Source organism: Lycorma delicatula, chromosome 2 (assembly GCF_047948215.1).
Source record: "Lycorma delicatula isolate Av1 chromosome 2, ASM4794821v1, whole genome shotgun sequence".
In the NCBI taxonomy this organism is placed as follows: Eukaryota; Metazoa; Arthropoda; class Insecta; order Hemiptera; family Fulgoridae; genus Lycorma; species Lycorma delicatula.
This window is the reverse complement of record NC_134456.1, coordinates 237,692,073-237,710,608: the sequence shown is the minus strand read 5'-3', so window position 1 is coordinate 237,710,608 and position 18,536 is coordinate 237,692,073. Positions and strand designations below refer to the sequence as shown.

General features: G+C 28.3%; 1 protein-coding gene across 11 annotated transcripts in view; it reads left to right on the top strand.

Moving 5' to 3' along the window:
- The window catches only part of LOC142319779 (lysophosphatidylserine lipase ABHD12), an 82,070-nt gene that overhangs the window by 56,214 nt on the left and 7,320 nt on the right, over window positions 1-18,536 (top strand). For all 11 annotated transcript variants that reach the window (XM_075357454.1, XM_075357461.1, XM_075357452.1 and 8 more), the window contains 3 exons: window positions 6,527-6,626; window positions 10,703-10,920; window positions 14,434-14,566. In XM_075357454.1, the coding sequence (XP_075213569.1) occupies window positions 6,527-6,626; window positions 10,703-10,920; window positions 14,434-14,566 (451 nt within the window). The remainder of the gene's footprint in view (window positions 1-6,526; window positions 6,627-10,702; window positions 10,921-14,433; window positions 14,567-18,536) is intronic.

The following is an 18,536-nucleotide window of genomic DNA, read 5'->3' as shown; positions in this document are numbered from 1 at the left end:
TATAATAAATATTCAAACATTTCTTCACACTCTTAATTTTAATCTGCACTGTTCTTGATAATCTTATTACTCTGTAGCAAACCTTACAGTATTCCCTGTACACTAAAAAACACGTGTACTATTCAAAACAAAAGAGAAGGTTTATAAGTTATAAAAGATTAATGTTTATATACAGACCATACATGTAGGATGATTATAATGTGAATGAATGCATTCATGCACCGACTCAGTGTAACACACTTGCTGTAGATGTGTAATACCAAATGCTCATAAATATTATCACAAAGAAAAAAAATACACAAATGCATTCCAAAGTGTCTTAAGTTTGAATTTTTTAAAAGTTTACTGCATACAAAACAATAATTTCACTTAAATTAAAAAATTTCTATTATGTTTTATGTACAAATTTATTGTTACTTCAGTTGTGTAATATTTTCTGGTATTTATGTATTATAAGGTTGGCTAATTGAATTTTTTGTTGGTAGAAGAATTATTAGGAAATTATTATTATCTGTATATCTTTTTATCTTTGTGTAATTTAATAATAGAATATTAATTATGATAGTTATACATAACCTTGCCATTAAAAACATATTTTTTGAGGTTGCTAACACTATATGAATTTATAACTGTTCGTTAGCTTAATTCATTAATATCGATATAAGTAACATGTTTTTATCAAAACATCTGCTTTATGAAAAGTTTTTAATTTTAAATGAGTGCAAATTATTGTGATTTGTTTTGTACAGAAAGTTGGCACTATTGTATACATGAGTGATTAAGTAAATAATATAAATAGTGGTATATAGTAGTCTTTATGAAATAAGTAGCAACAGCCTCTACATCATTCCCACTCTTCTCTGATCTTTATCCCATAGAATGTCTTCATATAAAGCCTGTGATAAATAACGTTATATATGAATGTGAAATGTAATTAGATTAAAGTACACTGTACAAAATGTATAAAAAGTAAACAAATTATTTTTACCAGTCTGTTTTTATTTTTTTTGTGTATTTGTTGCTAAAAGTATTTTTATAAAAATACTGTTAGAAGAGATGGGAATGGCAAAATATCCATTCTTTTGAGTTGTTCATTAATAACAGTTTCACTGTTTTCCAAATTGAAAATATTTTGAATTTTGTTTGTTGCTAATCTATTAAACCACAAAATAAATTCATTTAAAATGGAAGAATTTGAAAAAAAAAAATTAATTATGTTCTTGTTATGAATAAGTACAATTGTTTTACTCAATTATTTTTCCCCACATTATGTTTTAGTTTTCTAAGATGTTGGCTTAATTTACTGCAATGATATAATTTTTTTTTTTTCTTAAGATGTAAGTTTCTAGGCACAGAAATACTTGTAAGGGATTTATAATTGTCTTGTGTATACACATATTTTTAAATCATTTATACCGTAATTAATAGTTACGTATTCCCAAAATTTGTCAAAATAACTTTACCTTAATTTATAATTTAATAATAATAAATAAAATATTTTTGAAAAAAATTAAAATAAGTAAAATAAAGTAAAGCTTGACAGCTTTGTTCATCATCAGCGTCAGATCCTTTGTTATAAGTTTCCTTAGACGCAGTACTAAATTAATGAATTCCTTCGGAACTAAAACTGTTTATTTAATCGATGTATAATTTTTTTCATTTTTCAACATCATCTTCAGCAACATTAATACTACACTTGTTCCATTTCTGAATTGACTTATTCCTGCTGCAAAGAAATCTTTATCTTGATGTCTGAGCCAGTTTGTACATTTTCTGTGATGTCATTGCCATTAATCTTATTATCACATAGCGCTTCTTTGAGTGGACCAAACAAGTGAAAATCCAATGGGTCCAAATCAGGACTGTCTTGGACTTGCAATTTTTTTTTACAGGTATACTTAACTGCTTCCACTCCATGCTCTGTTTTTTGATTCCAGTGCATAATGATGAATCCATGTTTCATCATAAGTTATAATATTGTGCAAAAAAGCATAACCTTCCTGTTGATCTCATTGTTTCATCTCTGTTCACATGCAGTCTTGTCTCCTTTGGTGATCTGTCAACTCTCTTGGAACCCATTTTGCGCTTGTTTTACAGTATTTGAGCTTGTTTGTGATAATGTTAAGAACTGTATCAACAATACTTGAAATTTTTCAGCTGTAATCTCAACTGTAATCCATCGGTCTTCTTGGATGAGGAAATCTGTTTTAAGTGCTGAAGTTGAAACTTCAATTGGACAACCAGAACAGTGTTCACCAGTCCCTGAAGTTTGATTATCTTTTAATTTTTCTACTCGCTTATAAAATTTTCTGCTTTGTCCATATTATTTGGTCATGTGAGAGTAAATTTTAACCAGTTTTTCTACTTAAGACAGCAAAGAACTATCATGCACATTATTAGACTAATTCACAAACTTCAAGATATGCCTTGGTAAAATGAGATTTTGAGGTTTTAAACAAATCAATTTTACTGAAATAGTTGATCAAAAGTCATCACAGGGATACCACCTTACTGTTCTAAAAGTATTATAACCTTCTTTCTTACCAACTGTTCTGCTTCCTCAGTTACTTGTGTCTTTAATCATTAAATGAACCTTGGATGTTAGTTTACTACAAAATGTTAAAAAAATAAGATGTTGCGATTCTACATCTAGAAAAAGTAACTAGCTTAAGAAATTGTTAGTTGCATGCAAGTTTATTGTCATATCATAATATTACAAAACCAGGCAGCTATTTTTACATAAAGATTAAATTGTAGAGTTTGTGATAATCTGAACAAAATGTTGGGCCATTAATTTAATTGATAATGAATTCAAATTTAATAGTTCATTAGTTTCATCAGTTAAGGTTCATCAGATAAAGTTCATTAGTTTTAAAACACATCTATTTTGTATTTCTTACAAAAAAATTTGAGAAGATAGATATAACAGGTGTAACCACTTGACTAGATTAGGTCTTACCTCATATGTAAGAAATAGTGTACAGTGAGACATCAAGACTAAGAAGAAAATTATTGTTATCATTCTTGTCAAAAGTATTAGCTGGAGTACTGCGGAATTCAATAGTCCAGCTTTGTCTTTAATATAAATCATTGAGATATCATATTATTAGAAAAATAACTACATGTAGGTAATACAATATAGTCCAAAGGTAGTATATAGATGCTTTAAAAATAAATACTTTTATAGATCTATTCAACATCTGATTCAGTTTAATTTATTAATTACTGAAAGTAATTACATTTTCTAAAGCTTTAGAAATAAGTAACTAGAAAATAATTAATTTACTTTCTTAATAGATAATAATACATTAGAAAAATCTTCATTAGTGAAATTTTTTGGCATGATAATTCATCACAGTTATTCTTTAAATGATCATTTGCAAATATAATCTCAAATATCTTTGTTATAAAATTAAAATGTAGATTTTTGAACATTATTTTAACAAAATTTAAAAAGAGTTCTTAAAATGCAGAAAGTCAAAGCATGATAACAATAACGAAATATATTTACATAAAATTCAAAAAGCAGTTTGAGGCTGCAGAAGAAAGTCATTCATGCGTTACATTAGATGTACGTATGGTAGCAGTTAGGAAATTTGAAACCCATAAACATTATTTTTAATATTTATGATTAAGATTTATTTCTTTTACTTATTTATAAAGTAAGTTAAAATATGTAGATGTTTTAGTATAAAAAATTAATTCACCTAACAGATCTACTTACTTTCAACAAATAAATTTATAAAAATCAGCAATTTTACATATTTTATGTAGGGCCAAAGTTATGTAAAAATTTTACCGTATACCATTGGTATTTTTGAAAAATTCCAAAACTTTTTATGAAATAAAAAAGCAAAAGCTAATTGAAAACTGTTTCTGTTCCTTAATGAATTCCTTTCCATTCCAGTATTAAATAGTTTATATAGTTGTTTATCGATTTGATAAAAAAATACAACAAATTTTTAAATTTTCTATGGTGTGTAAGTCCATTTGCCACAATTTTTTTTGCTGAGTTAGTACACTTTTCCCTAACATTATTTACATTGGTAACCATGTTGGAGGCTTAGTTTATTGTTTGCTTTTGAAAAGGCAACATATGTTTATGAATGGTTGATGCTTTTAACGTATGGAAAAAGTGAAACAAAGAATTTGCATTAAATTTTGCTTTAAAAATGAAATAAAATGCAGCATCGCATTGGAAATGTTGAATGTTGCTTTTGGCAAATCTACTATGAATAAAACAAGCATTTATAAGTGCTTCAAACATTTCCAAGAGGCTGTGAAGACTTGAGTGCCCTCAATATCCCAGCACATCAATAACTGATGACAGCGTCAAAAAAGTGAAGAAAATGATTATGTACAATCACTGAATCGGTGTCAGAGAGGTCGCTGATGATATTAGCATATCATTTGGCTCATGCCAAGCAACTGTTTTAGATGTTGTGGCAGCAATGTTGCAAAATAATTGAATTTTGACCAAAACAGTGCTGAATGTACATTGCTCTGGAGTTGTTGAATGAAGTGAACAACGATCCAGAACTGTTCAAACTGGTCATAATTGGTGATGAAACACAGTTATTTTGTTATGATGTTGAAACTAAGGCCCAATCATTCCTATGGAAGCTTCATGAAAAGCCAAGACCGAAAAAAGCTCGTCAGATTCAATCGAATGTGATGGTTCTGATCATTGTGTTCTTTTATTTCAATGGTTTAGTGTATTCTGTGTTCTTGCCACCAGGTTGTAGATCAATAAGGAGTACTACCTGGAAGTTCTACACCTTTTGCATGAAGCAATCTGAAGAAACACCTAGATCTGTGGTGAAACAATTCATGGCAATTTCACCACAATAATGCGCCTGCTCACACCTCACTACTTGTTTATGAATGTTTGGGCAAAAACAACACTCTTATGATGGTTTATATTATTTATTATATTATAACACCTTCGTATTCACTGGCCAGGTCCACTGTGACTTCTTCCTATTCTCCAGACTGAAAAGAAACTGAAAGGACGGCATTTTGCCAACATTGAAGAAATAATGACTGTTTTGTTGAAGGAGCCAAATCCTGTACTGAAAACTGGATTTGCAAAAGTTGTGTTGAAGCAAACGAAGATTGGAAAAGTGCTGGCATAAATTTTTATATCTGGAGGGAGTACTATGAAGTAGACAAAATCAATATTGAATAAAGATTTTTTGAGAAAAACTAAAATTCCATATATTTAAAAGTGATGAATTCAAAGGCATAAATATAAAATGATTGATGTGAATAGAATTATTAATAAGTTTGTAACCGCTAAATTGAAATTAAAAGATATTCTTAAAATAACAAAGGAGTGTTAAATTAAAACAAAAGGTGAATAGCATTATTAAACAAAAGGAATGAATACACAGATATATATTTGATGAGCACTAGCTTGTTGCTATTTTCACTGCAGCAGAAGAATTTTAGTTGTGAAAAGGTGAAATGAAGTCTCATGAGAACGTATAACTGTCATTGAACTCTGCTTCTGACCATACCACTCTTATATAAATAATTTTTGTATTAAAATTTATTAAAACATTGAATAATTAGCAGTTCACTATACAAAAAAAATGTGTTAGAATAATTATTTTTGCCTTGCCTCAACAATCTTCTAGAAAAAGTTAAATGTATTTCAGAAAAGTTAAACGTTTTTGACTATCATCATGTACTGGTGTTCAGCTTGGCAGCAGGTCGGTTACACCATTGCTGTCCATCCATTTCTGTTTCATACCTTCTTCTTCATCATCTTGTAACTTCCAATTTTTACCCCATCTTTTAATTTAATCCTTCTTCCTTGCTTCCTTTTTCCTACTGATCTTTCCAATGTAGTTGTCAAGATTCGATTTCCTCTAACCTCATGTCCTAACCAATTTCCTTTTCTTTTGTGTACTTCTCACATAATACTCTTTCTTCCTTAATCCTGTTTATTACTTCCTCATTCCTTACTCTCTCCATCTTCCATACTCATATCTCAAAAGCCTCAATCCAGTTCCTCATGCTCTTCTCATTATCTATGTTTCACTCCCATATAACAAGACACTCCACAGTAGCATTTGGCTAACCTCTTTAAGTCCAGACTTTTACTACATATTAATGACCTCTTTTACTGAAGGGTTCCTTTGCAATTGTTATCCTTCCTTTTATTTCCATTGCACTTATCCAGACCTCTTGTCACCATAGTATCCAAATATCTGTAATTTTTTACTTTTTCTATTCACCTTTATCCTCTGTATCTCTAAATCTGCTATGTTATTTACTTCCATTACAGTTTTCCTATATTTATTTTCATTCCATATTCTTTTATTTCTTCCTCCAGGGTTGCTAACAATCTTTGAAGTGTGTGTGTCCATCTGCTGGAATTACTATATCATCAGCAAACCTTATGCATCTTATTTCTTATTCTTCTATGCTTATTCCTTCTTCTGTTTAACTATACATTGATGTTATTTTTTACTTAAAGCTGATGTTGCGTATTATATTACAATTATATTTCATGTTTCAGTTAATAATCTAACAAATTTAAAGTATCCAGATAAATATGGAGTTTTAGGAGCAAGAAATCTTTACCTTGAATCTGAAAATGATATTAAGTTGGGAACATGGTAAGTAAAATATGCTATTAATTTTTTTCTCTTGTCATAGAATTTACTATTATATATTTCTGTAATTCAGTTTATTCATTGCATTCAGTTTTTCAATCATTTATGTAAATTACTATAAATCCCAGTAATATGTCTTGGAAGAATGTAGATCATTAACACTTCTCATGCATGAGGTTATTTAAAATATAAAATTTAATGTTACTGGCTCCTAAATTGACTCCAGCCACCATTCAGTTGTGAGATTCTAATTGACAATACATGACTGATTCAAACTACTGGTAGATTCATTACATGAAAGAGGGATGCTGCTGCTGTATTAGGACTTGAATTAAGAAAGCTGCATTAGATATCTAAAGGCTTGTAGAATGTGATATAAATAAATTTTTAAGTGCACCAGAATTTGACCAATAAAAAGTAGTCATGTACAGGTGGTCAATATTTATAAAATTTACGATGTGTTTACTTACAGCTAAAGGCAGATTTATTTTTTCAGGTGTTATTTATATTGTTCTTATGCTTTCATGATTTGAAAATCATTACAATAATCAATATAATGATATGAAATTTTAAGCGTGTTAACAATAATAAATATTAAATTACGTAGCTTTTCAGTTGGGACATTTGGTAGATTATAAAGGTGATACAAGTTCTAGTTTACATATTTTCAGTAAAATAGTTGATATTCTGTAAGGTGGAAGTACATAAAATTATATAACTATTTCTTCTGCCAATACTCCTATTGCTGCAACCATTTATTATTTATTCTTTCTCTCTCCAGTAACAATAGGCTTATGCCCAATTAGTTACCCTACTCCTTTTTATTTACCCAGAAATATAGCTATATTAAAAGGGAAAGTATGGAGATCATGTCAAAAATGGGATGTCAGTTTTTCTGCAAATCTTTACATTTTAGGGTCCAATTAGTTTATCCAGACAAAAAAAAAGTGTATGTATGTGTACACATATGATGTGTATCACACTGCTTTTAGCCATATATCTTTGGATTGACCAAACTGATTTTACTCAAATTTGGCTCAAATATGTCTATTCATTGGACATTGATTAGATTAATTTTTCCAAAATTTGTTAAGGGGGTTGGGGAATATTGCGAAAAAGGCAAATTCAATTTTCTTCAGAGGTATTTTAGAGGAAAAATTCTATTAAAACAAATTTGTTACCTACAGTGCATATATAAATTTAAAAAAAAAAATTCAAAAATTCAAGCCCCCACTTCTTAACACTGAAACATATGTTTTTTGTTCTTTTGCTCTATCTCCCTTTGGTTTGAATATTTTTCAAAAACCTTTTGAAATTTTATATTTCATATTTAGCTATCAAGAGATGTCTACAATTTTTTGTTGTAAGTTTAAAAAAAAGTGTTATGTTTTATGGTAATATGATTTTTATTACATATTGCATCATATTGTGATAAAATATATATGGACTGTTCAGAAGTCAATCAGTGTAAGTCACTGATCTTCAGTTTTGAGATATTTAAGGTTTTACAAAAAGTGCTACAGAAAATTTACTAAATAAGATATAAAAGCATTGTATTATTTTATTTTACCACAGAGATGTATTTAGTTTATTTATAGAATAATTGTTATTAAAAAATTATCATAGACATGATACAGAATACATTAAAAAAAAATGTTACTTACTTGTTCTGTCCGCTGAAAATTAAATTAACAGATATTGACTTGCATCAAGTAGAATGATCATTATAAAAAATTATGATGATAATAGTTGCTGATAAGCCAAGCCTAATTCACTTGTAATAAAAATATTATACTCTACATTTCAATGAAATAAAAGTATAAATATAATGTAAATCTGATCTAATCTTCTATCAAAAAAGTTTGTAGAAGATTAGTATTAAGAAAGTTAATACTATTTTAAAGATACCCAGTTAATTAAAAAATAGAATGATTAACCTCAAAAATTAAAAACAAAACTATTCAAGTATTTTTATTAAAATTCAAAAGTTACAAAAAAAAATTTAATCAGAAAATGTAAACAGTTACAACATTTAGGAGTAAACATAAGCTGTTTACTCCTAACTTTAAATAACTTTTAGAACAGCACCTGCATATTTCATAGCTAAAATGCTTAGAATAAAAATCAGTCTTAGCCATAAACATTATGTAAAATGTGGTTAGGAAGTCATAAATAAATTAAATTATATCAAAGTTAATTTTTACAACAAAAAAAAATGTTAAGTTATGATAACACTAAAATTTACCCTAATATACCAATTAACAAAACATAGAAATTATAAAAGACAGATTAAATTCAACCCCAGAATACACCAATGCATTAATCACTATTGCAAGAAATATATTTATCTTCAAAAGTACTTTGATTATGAGAATAATTTTTATTTATAAACAAAAGGTTTACCAATGGGATCACCTATATCTGCCATTACATCTGAAATATTTATACAAGATTTTGAAAATAAAGTAGTTCATGGTATATTAAATACAGATTAAATATTATTGTGGATAAGATATGTAGATGGTATTTTAGCCATATATTTCAAACTGTAAATAATAGACATTTGATTATTTTAAATAAAACTAACAATTGCAATAAGAATTTAAAATTTGCATACAAAATAGAAAATAACAGAAAAATACATTTTTGTATATTTAAATCAAAATAAGCATAAACAATATAATTGAAACATCAGTTTACAGAAATCCTACAACAAATAATCTTATACATTTAACTTCTAATCACATCCATTGTTACAAAAATTAATTTCACACAAAACATGTGATATTAGATTTATTTATTATACAAATAGCAATAAAAAAATAAACTTAAAAAATAAATAGATGAAATAAAACAAATACCAATATTTAATGGTTTTGATGATAAAATTATAGAAAAAATTGATTAAAAACAGAATAAAAAATACTGTGATAATTATACTAAAGTACAACAGCAGGAAAGTAACACAACGATTAACAATCCTTTTTACCTAAAATACAATTACAAAAATAAAATAATAGAAAAGATTACTAATTAATATGATAAATATAAATATAAAAAAGCATATAATCCTAATTACCATATTATAAAATATTTAAAAAATAACAGTAATAAAAATAGCAGATAATGCAATGAATGTAGTAATATTTATATTGGTAAAACCAACAGATCATGTAAAATAAAATTACAGAACATTATGCAGCTTACAAAAATAAAAAAAGAGATGGTGTATATCTAATTTAGGTGACCATTTGTTAGAATGCATTGCATAAATAATGTAGAAATTTTGGAAGTTTGTTATAACAATAAAAAAATGAATATACTCAAAAATATTACGTTTAGAAAATGATGAATCACATTCGAAGTTGATGATTTAATTAAAAAATAAAAAAATACATTCTAACAGTTGGTAATAAAGACAATCGAACAAAGGAAAAGGTGACATTTTAAATATTACATCATTCTAGCATTGGACAACATTATTTGCCTATTTGTCCATAATAAATTTCAAGATTTTCGAAAAAGAAAACAATTTCAACAAATTGTAAATAAATATCTCATGGCTTGTTCAGTAGTAGTAGTAGAGGAGGTTGTTCAGTAGTAGAGGCTGTACTACTTGGCATGATTTATTTTTAAAAGTTTAACTTTTGCATGTAAAGAGAAAATTAAAAATGTAGTTAATAGAAATTTCTGATACCCTTTCAGTATATGAATAATACAAGAGGCAGTTGGATCTGAGCAGTTGTCTGTTTGAGAGTTAAAGCATGAATAGTAATAATAATAAAAAGATTTCTTTTTTCTTTGAATTATAGCAAAAAGTGTACTTCTGTACCTCAGTTACTTTTAATGAACTTTTACTTCACTTAATGAAAGTTAATGTAATAACTTTTGTTAAGATGTATAAGCTATTTTTTATGTTGTAGTAACCAGGTTTAAATAAAAGAAGGCAATCTTTACAATACCAGCCTTAATGTTATTAGATTAAATCATTTGTAAATTTGTGTAATGGCTAAAATAGGAATAACATAAGTAAAGAGTTCTAATTGAATTATTGTTTTATTATTTTTCTTTTTTTTCAGGCATATTTTGCCATTGTCAAAACTACCAGATCTTCTCTTGCAACATCTTTCACAATCTGGTACAGTTGATGAAATATATGACAGATATTTGGGCAGTGGTGATCCTATTTTTATTTATTTCCATGGCAATGCAGGAAACCGTGCAGCAGCACATCGCATCGAGCTTTATAAGTTATTACAGAAGAATAATTACCATGTTGTTGCAGCAGACTACAGAAGTAAGTAATCACACATTAAGTGTAAATACAAATAAGATTTTACAAACACGTATTAATGTTGCAACTGGTTTGGTTGTACATAAGGTGTAATATATGAGATTGCTCCAAAAAAATTACTGGACATTTGCAAAAGAAAGTACATCAAAACATTTATGGAAAAATATTCCTGCAACCTGTTTTCATAAACCTCATTTAATGGCTTTGCCATATTGGCAGTAATGATATTTTTACTATAGAAACTTGATAATTTGGAACTGAGGGAATTACATAGATTTAAATGAATTGTAGAGAATTTTTCTAAGAAAAATAAACAATAATTTTTAAACAGTTTTGCTAACTTTTTTATTAATGAAAATAAGTAATTTTTTTATCAGAAATCATGTTTAAATTTATTCACAAAATATTTGTAAAATTGATTGTTTGAATTTTTAGTTTTAATTCCCCTCGCGGAAAAATTTAGTTTTTCATGTTACTGTGTATTGCTAAAATTCACTTTTGTCAAAAGTTATATTTCCTTATTTTTATTTTTTCATTTTCAGTTTTTTTATAATAATTATTCACAAAAGAAGTAATATTTTCTTCGTTTTCCTGGTTTATGTCCATTTAATTATTTTTAATTGTTTAATTTTTATTTACAATCTCTTACCTTAAATAATGAGTGCTTTTTAATCAGTCATTTTTATTATTCTAAAATCCAGTTCATTGTAAAAATTATGAAGTCTGACAATTTTTTACCTGTTTTCACTTGAAAGTGAGAAACTTTTAATTAATAATTAATTGTATTATAATATAGAAAATTCTAAGATGGAGGCCATTAAAATTTTTAATTAAATAAATATTAATTTTATTGAATTATTTTTTTTAGACAAAATAAGCCTTTTATTGTGTTCAAATCGGTTGATAAACAGCTGAAATATGGCTGAGATTGTTATTAATTTCAGTTCAATTAATAATAATTTTTATTATTATTAATAAGTGAAAACGGGCACAAAATTGTCAATTACATAATCTCACTGGTTTAACAACGGATTGGAATGCAATGAAATCCGTCCTTAAAAATACAAAATATAAAATAAGACAAAAATTGGAAAATTAGACCCGTCATATAAAATAAACCTTTAAAAACATGCCCGATAAAATCATCCAGCAGCAAGGGACACTGTCCAGGTTCTGCGATCCGTAGGGAGAATCTATAAACTCCCGCCAACTTTGCATTCCATTCCATTCCTTACATAATCTTTGCGAACTACTTTTTATTAAAAAATTAGGAGTCATTTCACAATAAAAGGCTAAATCATTTTGCCTAAAAACATATTTTGATAAAATTAATATTTACAGACTTAAAAATGATTTTAATAGTTTCCATTTTTTAATTTTCAAACTTATTTATTTTTTAGAAAATCATATTAGGTACATGTACACCAAATTTCATTAAATTATATTGATTCGTTCTTAAGATTTTAATTGAAAAACACAATATGGCGGGCAGAGGGAAAATGAAGCGAGATAAGGAATTTATCCACATGAACTTTTTTGTTTATTTTGATGTCCTGAATCAGTCCCTTACATTTGGCCAAATCCTCCTGGGATATCCTGTACTGCATGAATCAATCAGGGTAATAAGGTGTTTCTCTGTTTATGTTAATAATCATATCTGGATTGTTAAAATTTTCCTGGGATTTTACAGAATTACACATGATTGCTACTCATACACATATTTACTTTTATTTTTTTTTTATGGGTAAAATATGGTGTACTTAAAAATATATTAGCCAGTGGACTCTATATTTTCTTGGGTTATTATTTTGTAATTGTAAAAAAAAAAAATAATTTAACATATAATTGGAACTGTCCTGGAATTAGCTTATGTCCCAAAAAACTCTAATGTTCGTTAAACTTGTCAATTGTCAAGAAATTAAATTTGATAGTTTCCGCTGAACAACTTAAAATTGAATCAAGCTGGATCAAACTGCAGTTATTTGAGTATCACCTTTGATGTTGCTACTACATGCACCAATATTGATTATGTTTGTTACTACTCTCATCTGTTATCACTTATAAACTGTTCATGATTCAGTGCAGCATAGTTCTCTCCAGTTGTTTCCAAAATGCCTTATTTGTTCAAGGAAATGGTTGCTACAGTGAAAAGTTTTGGGAGTTCTTGGTCCTTTCGGGAATTGACTAAATAATAACTTTTCAAATCTTTCAGTTTAGAGTTTTGTATAAGTTTAATTTATTTTCTGTTCCTTTCATATTTTTTGGGAGCCCTTTACCACATTTTCTTTATTTATTTATGTATATAAAATATATCTTTCACAAACATGCTAGTTTCAAAATTTTCTCAATAAACTTTACAACTCCTATTTTCTTTACCAGCTTCATCTTATGTAATACATAAGATACAATAGATTTAATTCTTATGTATTACATTGTGTAAACTTACATTATTTGTATTCTTTATAATTCTTCCTCAAAATGTTATTAAAAGTTTTCACGATATGGAAGTAGTGCAGCATCCTGTTCCTTGTGTTTCTCAAGTGATTATTATAACCTGTCTTCTTGTTCACTTTCAAAAACAGCTAATACAATATACTTATTGGAAGTGTAATATCCTTAGTTTAATCAAAATTTGTAACCCTTTTAGCTTATTAATATTACAAACATAACAGTTTGTAGTATTAAAAAAAGAATTGTAATCTATTTAAAAAGTTAATAAAATTTTATGTTAACCTTAAATTACCCTGAGGAAATGTTAAAAATACTTTACTAAATAACAAGTAATGTATAATATATTTTTTGCTGTTCATAAAACATGAAAAATATAACATTCATTAAAATAAATTTACTATTTTTTTATTTGCAATTACTAGTGTAATTTACAATCGGTCTATTTATTTACAAAATATTTTTATAAAATAAAAAAAATATTACATTTTATATTATAAAACATATTAAAAAGTTAAAATGTAAACATTTTTTATAAAATACTAAAAGTCAATATTATAATAAAATACAAAAATCTCCTGTCCATTGTAGTGAATTTATTAATACCTCAAAATTAAATCTAAAAATGAAGAATATTGATAATTAAACACACTTTTAGAAGATTTTTTTTCATATTTATAAAGTAGTGTATTTTTAGTAACAAACTTTAAAAAATGAAGTCAAACAACGTAAAAATACTTTGCTCAAACTGTATAAAAAAAATATATGTATACAGCATCAAACTTAATTGAAATATTAATTTCAAAAATAAAAAATATAAATAGGCTATATCAAATTTTATAAAACATTGAATACAAAACAGTGGAATAATAGTAAACCATAAAAGGACATAGTCTACTAAAAAAAAATAACTATTATAACAGTAAAGACCACACAGACCCTGCGTACTCTGCACCATCGCAGCCAAGCAATTGCTGCAGGCAATGTGTTAATTAATTTTGCTTTATGATAAATATTTTTATTATGTTTGTCATAAATTTTTTAGTAAAATTTATTCTCTTATTTTAGGCTATGGAGATTCTAGTTCAGTTGCTCCAGATGAGGATGGGGTAGTGACCGATGCTAAAGCTGTGTATTCATGGGTTAAAAATCATGCTCCTCAATCAGACATATTCATTTGGGGACATTCATTGGGAACTGGGTTAGTACATGTTCATAATGATTTGTTTTTATTTTCTTACTGACTTCTATATTATATTTGTGTCAGCATTTTAGCACACAGTAACTCAAAGCATATAAAGGGAATTTATGAAACTTAGCTTTGACCTTGGCATTCAACTGTATTTTATATAATTTCATTTTTAGGGTTTTATTCCTACATTTGTTTCAAATGTAGCAGGATCATCCAGGTCTAAAACCCAGTTTTCTGTCTTGCCAAGGACCATTTCTAATTATGTATGTATTATTGACTTAGTGAAAATGAATTTTTATAAATGTAATGATTTCATACGGTGGTCCAAGATAAACTGAACCCAAAACAAATGAATAATATGTAAGGCGATATTATACAAGTAAATGAAGACAAAACCTATGCATATGGGTTTCTCTGTCTCTACAGGTACTGCTGGAAATGTTGACTACCACGGTTTCATCCGATGAATCACATTCAGTGCGACTTGGCTATAACTCGTCCCATTGGATGTTGGTGATGGCATTGCGTACATTCTAGGTTCAGTGTATCTACAGTTCATGTATTGTTCTGGTAAGCCTTGCACTTCAGATTGTCTGCCCCACAAATAAAAATGACAACTGGATAGATTAGGCAACTGTGGAGGCCTTCGAGACAGTCCTATTAGGTGTGAAAACTGGGTGCACTGCTTCCAAGGAAATGTCATACTGCTGGTAGTAATACACAAAACATCATTCATCTACTATACACATCTGTGTATGTTATTGCATAATGTTAAAGGATCTACATCTTTTGATTACTCGAAAACTGTTGATAGTGTGTTACACCAAACATATAAAGCTGTTTGTGTTAATGTGGCTTATTGGAAAATGATAATCACTGAAAAACATGCTTGCTGATGCTTCTATCTGTCAGTCTTTGCCTAAATTGAAAGAATTATTTGCAATTATATTAGTCTTTTATCATCCTGCCCAACCGAATATTGTGGGAAATGTTCCAAAAAGATTTTTGTAAAGATATTGTATATCAAATCCAACATCAAACCAAATAACATTGAGATTACAATTTCAGATGAAATATTGAATAGAGGTTTTATTGAGATTGAAGATACTGCTGTTACAAGTGAGAAATACTTTTGCGATTTCTGTTTACCAACACGAACAAGTAATAATCAAGAAGCTATTAGTGGTTGTGATACAATGTTAATACTTTCTTTTGACATCGATAAACAGAACAAATTTGTGAGTATTAATCTTCCTAAATTAGTACCAGATCAACATCAGGCATTTGATGACATAAATGAATGTTACTAATAACAACCCAAAGATTTTTTCTTAGATGCTTCTGGAGGCACTGGGAAAACTTTCTTGATGAACGTGCTTCTTCCTCAACTAAAAACGTTGCAATCGCTGTAGCATCATCAGGAATAGCTTCTATACTTATAAATGGTGAGAGAACAGCAAATTCCACTTTTAATTTACCGTTAAATATTGTGTGTGGGCAAGAATCTGTTTGTTCTATTCGTAAAAATGGTTCACTTGACAAATTTGCAAGCTGCTAAACTTATATGTGAAATGAATGCACAGTGTGTCATTGAGCTCATATTGAACCCATTGATCGACCTCTTCAAGATATTTTCATGGGGTAAATTAATGGCTGGTATAACTTTTGTGTTTGTTGGAGACTTTTGGCAAACATTGCCTGTTATCACGAGAGGAAGAAGAACTGATGTTGTTCAGGCATGCCTTGAATCATCACCCTTATGGAAATTTGTCCTCACTATTAATTAACAAACTAATATGAGATTTCATCTTGGGGATGGCGATACTAACTTTCCTTTACAACTACTAAACATTGGAAATGGGGACTCTTCCTCACAATGAGGGTTAGATTTCTGTCTATGAAAACATTGGTACTGTTCTGCATGTAATAGATGATCTCATTTCTAATATTTATCCAGAAATTTGTAAGCTTTACAAAAACCATATGAGTGACTTTGTGAAAGATCTATCATAAGTATTTGAAATTAATATGAATTTAGAGAAAAATTGAAGGGCAAAGCAAGGAATTATTGATCTGTGGATTTTGTAATCAGTACTGAAGATGCAGTCCAATATTTTCCAGAATTCTTGAATTCTTTTAATCCTGCTGGTTTTCTAGTGCATAGTCTGTCTTAAAATGGGAGTTCCTATTATTTTACTACTAAACCTTAACCCTCCAAGGTTATGTTCTTGTAAGAACAAGAACAAAAATAAGGAAAACATGAAGAACATGTAGTACAAAAATAGAAGATCAAGATTATGTAATGGCATGAGGTTGCAAATCCAAACTATGTGAAATCATATCATTTTGACAGGTCCAGCTGCAGGAGAGCTTGCTCTTATACTCTGCATCACAATGATCCCACTTACCATTTCAATTCAAGAGGCTGCAATTCCCTGAAAAACTCTCGTTTGCTATAATGGTCAATAAAGCGCAAGGCCAGGCATTCAAACACATTGGTATTGATTTACATCAGACTGTTTTTCTCATGTACAATTATATATTGGATTTTCTAGAACTGTCAATAAATTTCACTACCAGAAAATCAAAATGCTGTAAAAAATATCATATACCCAGAAGTTCTGTTAGAAAATTGGTTGCCTACATTATAATCTTGGGTGAAACCGAGACGGGGGATGCTCTCTCACTCCCCCTCTCTCTCTCTCTGAATATATATATATATATATCGTGTTGTTAACTTAATTTTTGGTATGTGTAATCTAAATATGAATATCTAAAAATTGATTTCTACATTTTTTGAAATTCAGAGATTAAAAGTGTTGAATGGTTTTTTATTTTTTTTAAACCCTGTTATTTTCTTAATTTCTCTGTAACAAATTAAGAAAAAGAAAACATGAATTTTGGTGAGTGTAATCTTCATGTCAATAAAACAATTTCCAGATTTTGAATTTGACCTTTTAATAAAGGGGATGAAGAAAGATAAAAAAAATGTTGAACAATGATTGTACATTTTCCCAATTACGACTATCAGTAGAATTGGACTTGCAAATATACTCTTCAGTCATTTGACTGGTTTGATGAAGCTGTCAAAAATTCCCTATCTAGTGCCAGTCGTTTCACTTCAGTATATACCCCCTTACATCCTACATCCCTAATTCACTTCAGTATATACCCCCTTACATCCTACATCCCTAACAATTTGTTTTATATATTCCAAATGTTGCCTCCCTGAACAATTTTTCCCATCTGCCTGCCCCTCCAATATCAAAGTGACTATTCTGGGATGCCTTAATATGTGGCATATAAGTCTGTCTCTTCTTTTGACTATATTTTTCCAAATGCTTCTTTCTTCATCGATTTGCTGCAACATCTCTTCATTTGTCACTTAATCCACCCATCTTATTTTTAACATTCTACTACAGCACCACATTTCAAAAGCATGTAATCTTTTCTTCTATTAATTAATTTTTCATATAAGAAAATTATATTTCTGGCTGAAACCTTGTTTCACCTGTGCTATAAAAACCATAAAACATCACTAATTCTGCACCTTAATTAATATCCTAAAAATTTCAGTACGACTTCATTTCACTTTATCTTACACTAGCCATAACTCCCACAGCATTTTAGGATGTATGTTTATATGAACTTTTTCCATTATTTTCACAAGGTTATAAAGGTCCCAGGAGAACTTCAAGATAAACCTGTGTGTGTGTGTGTGCACACGTGCGTATTGCTAAAATTTTTAATTAAAGATAGTTTAAAAAGTTGGGCGAAGAATAAACAATAATGTAACTTTCATTTCCTTTTGATATAAAATAATTTTTTTATTGTAAATCAAGAAAACATTCTTTGGTAATGAAAAACTGAAATGCCATATTCAGATTAGGTTGTAAAGATAAAAGATCATGGCCGAGAGATTTTGAGAACATTGAGAAAAAATTAACTTTTTTCTTCTAAATCTCCATAAAAAATTCAT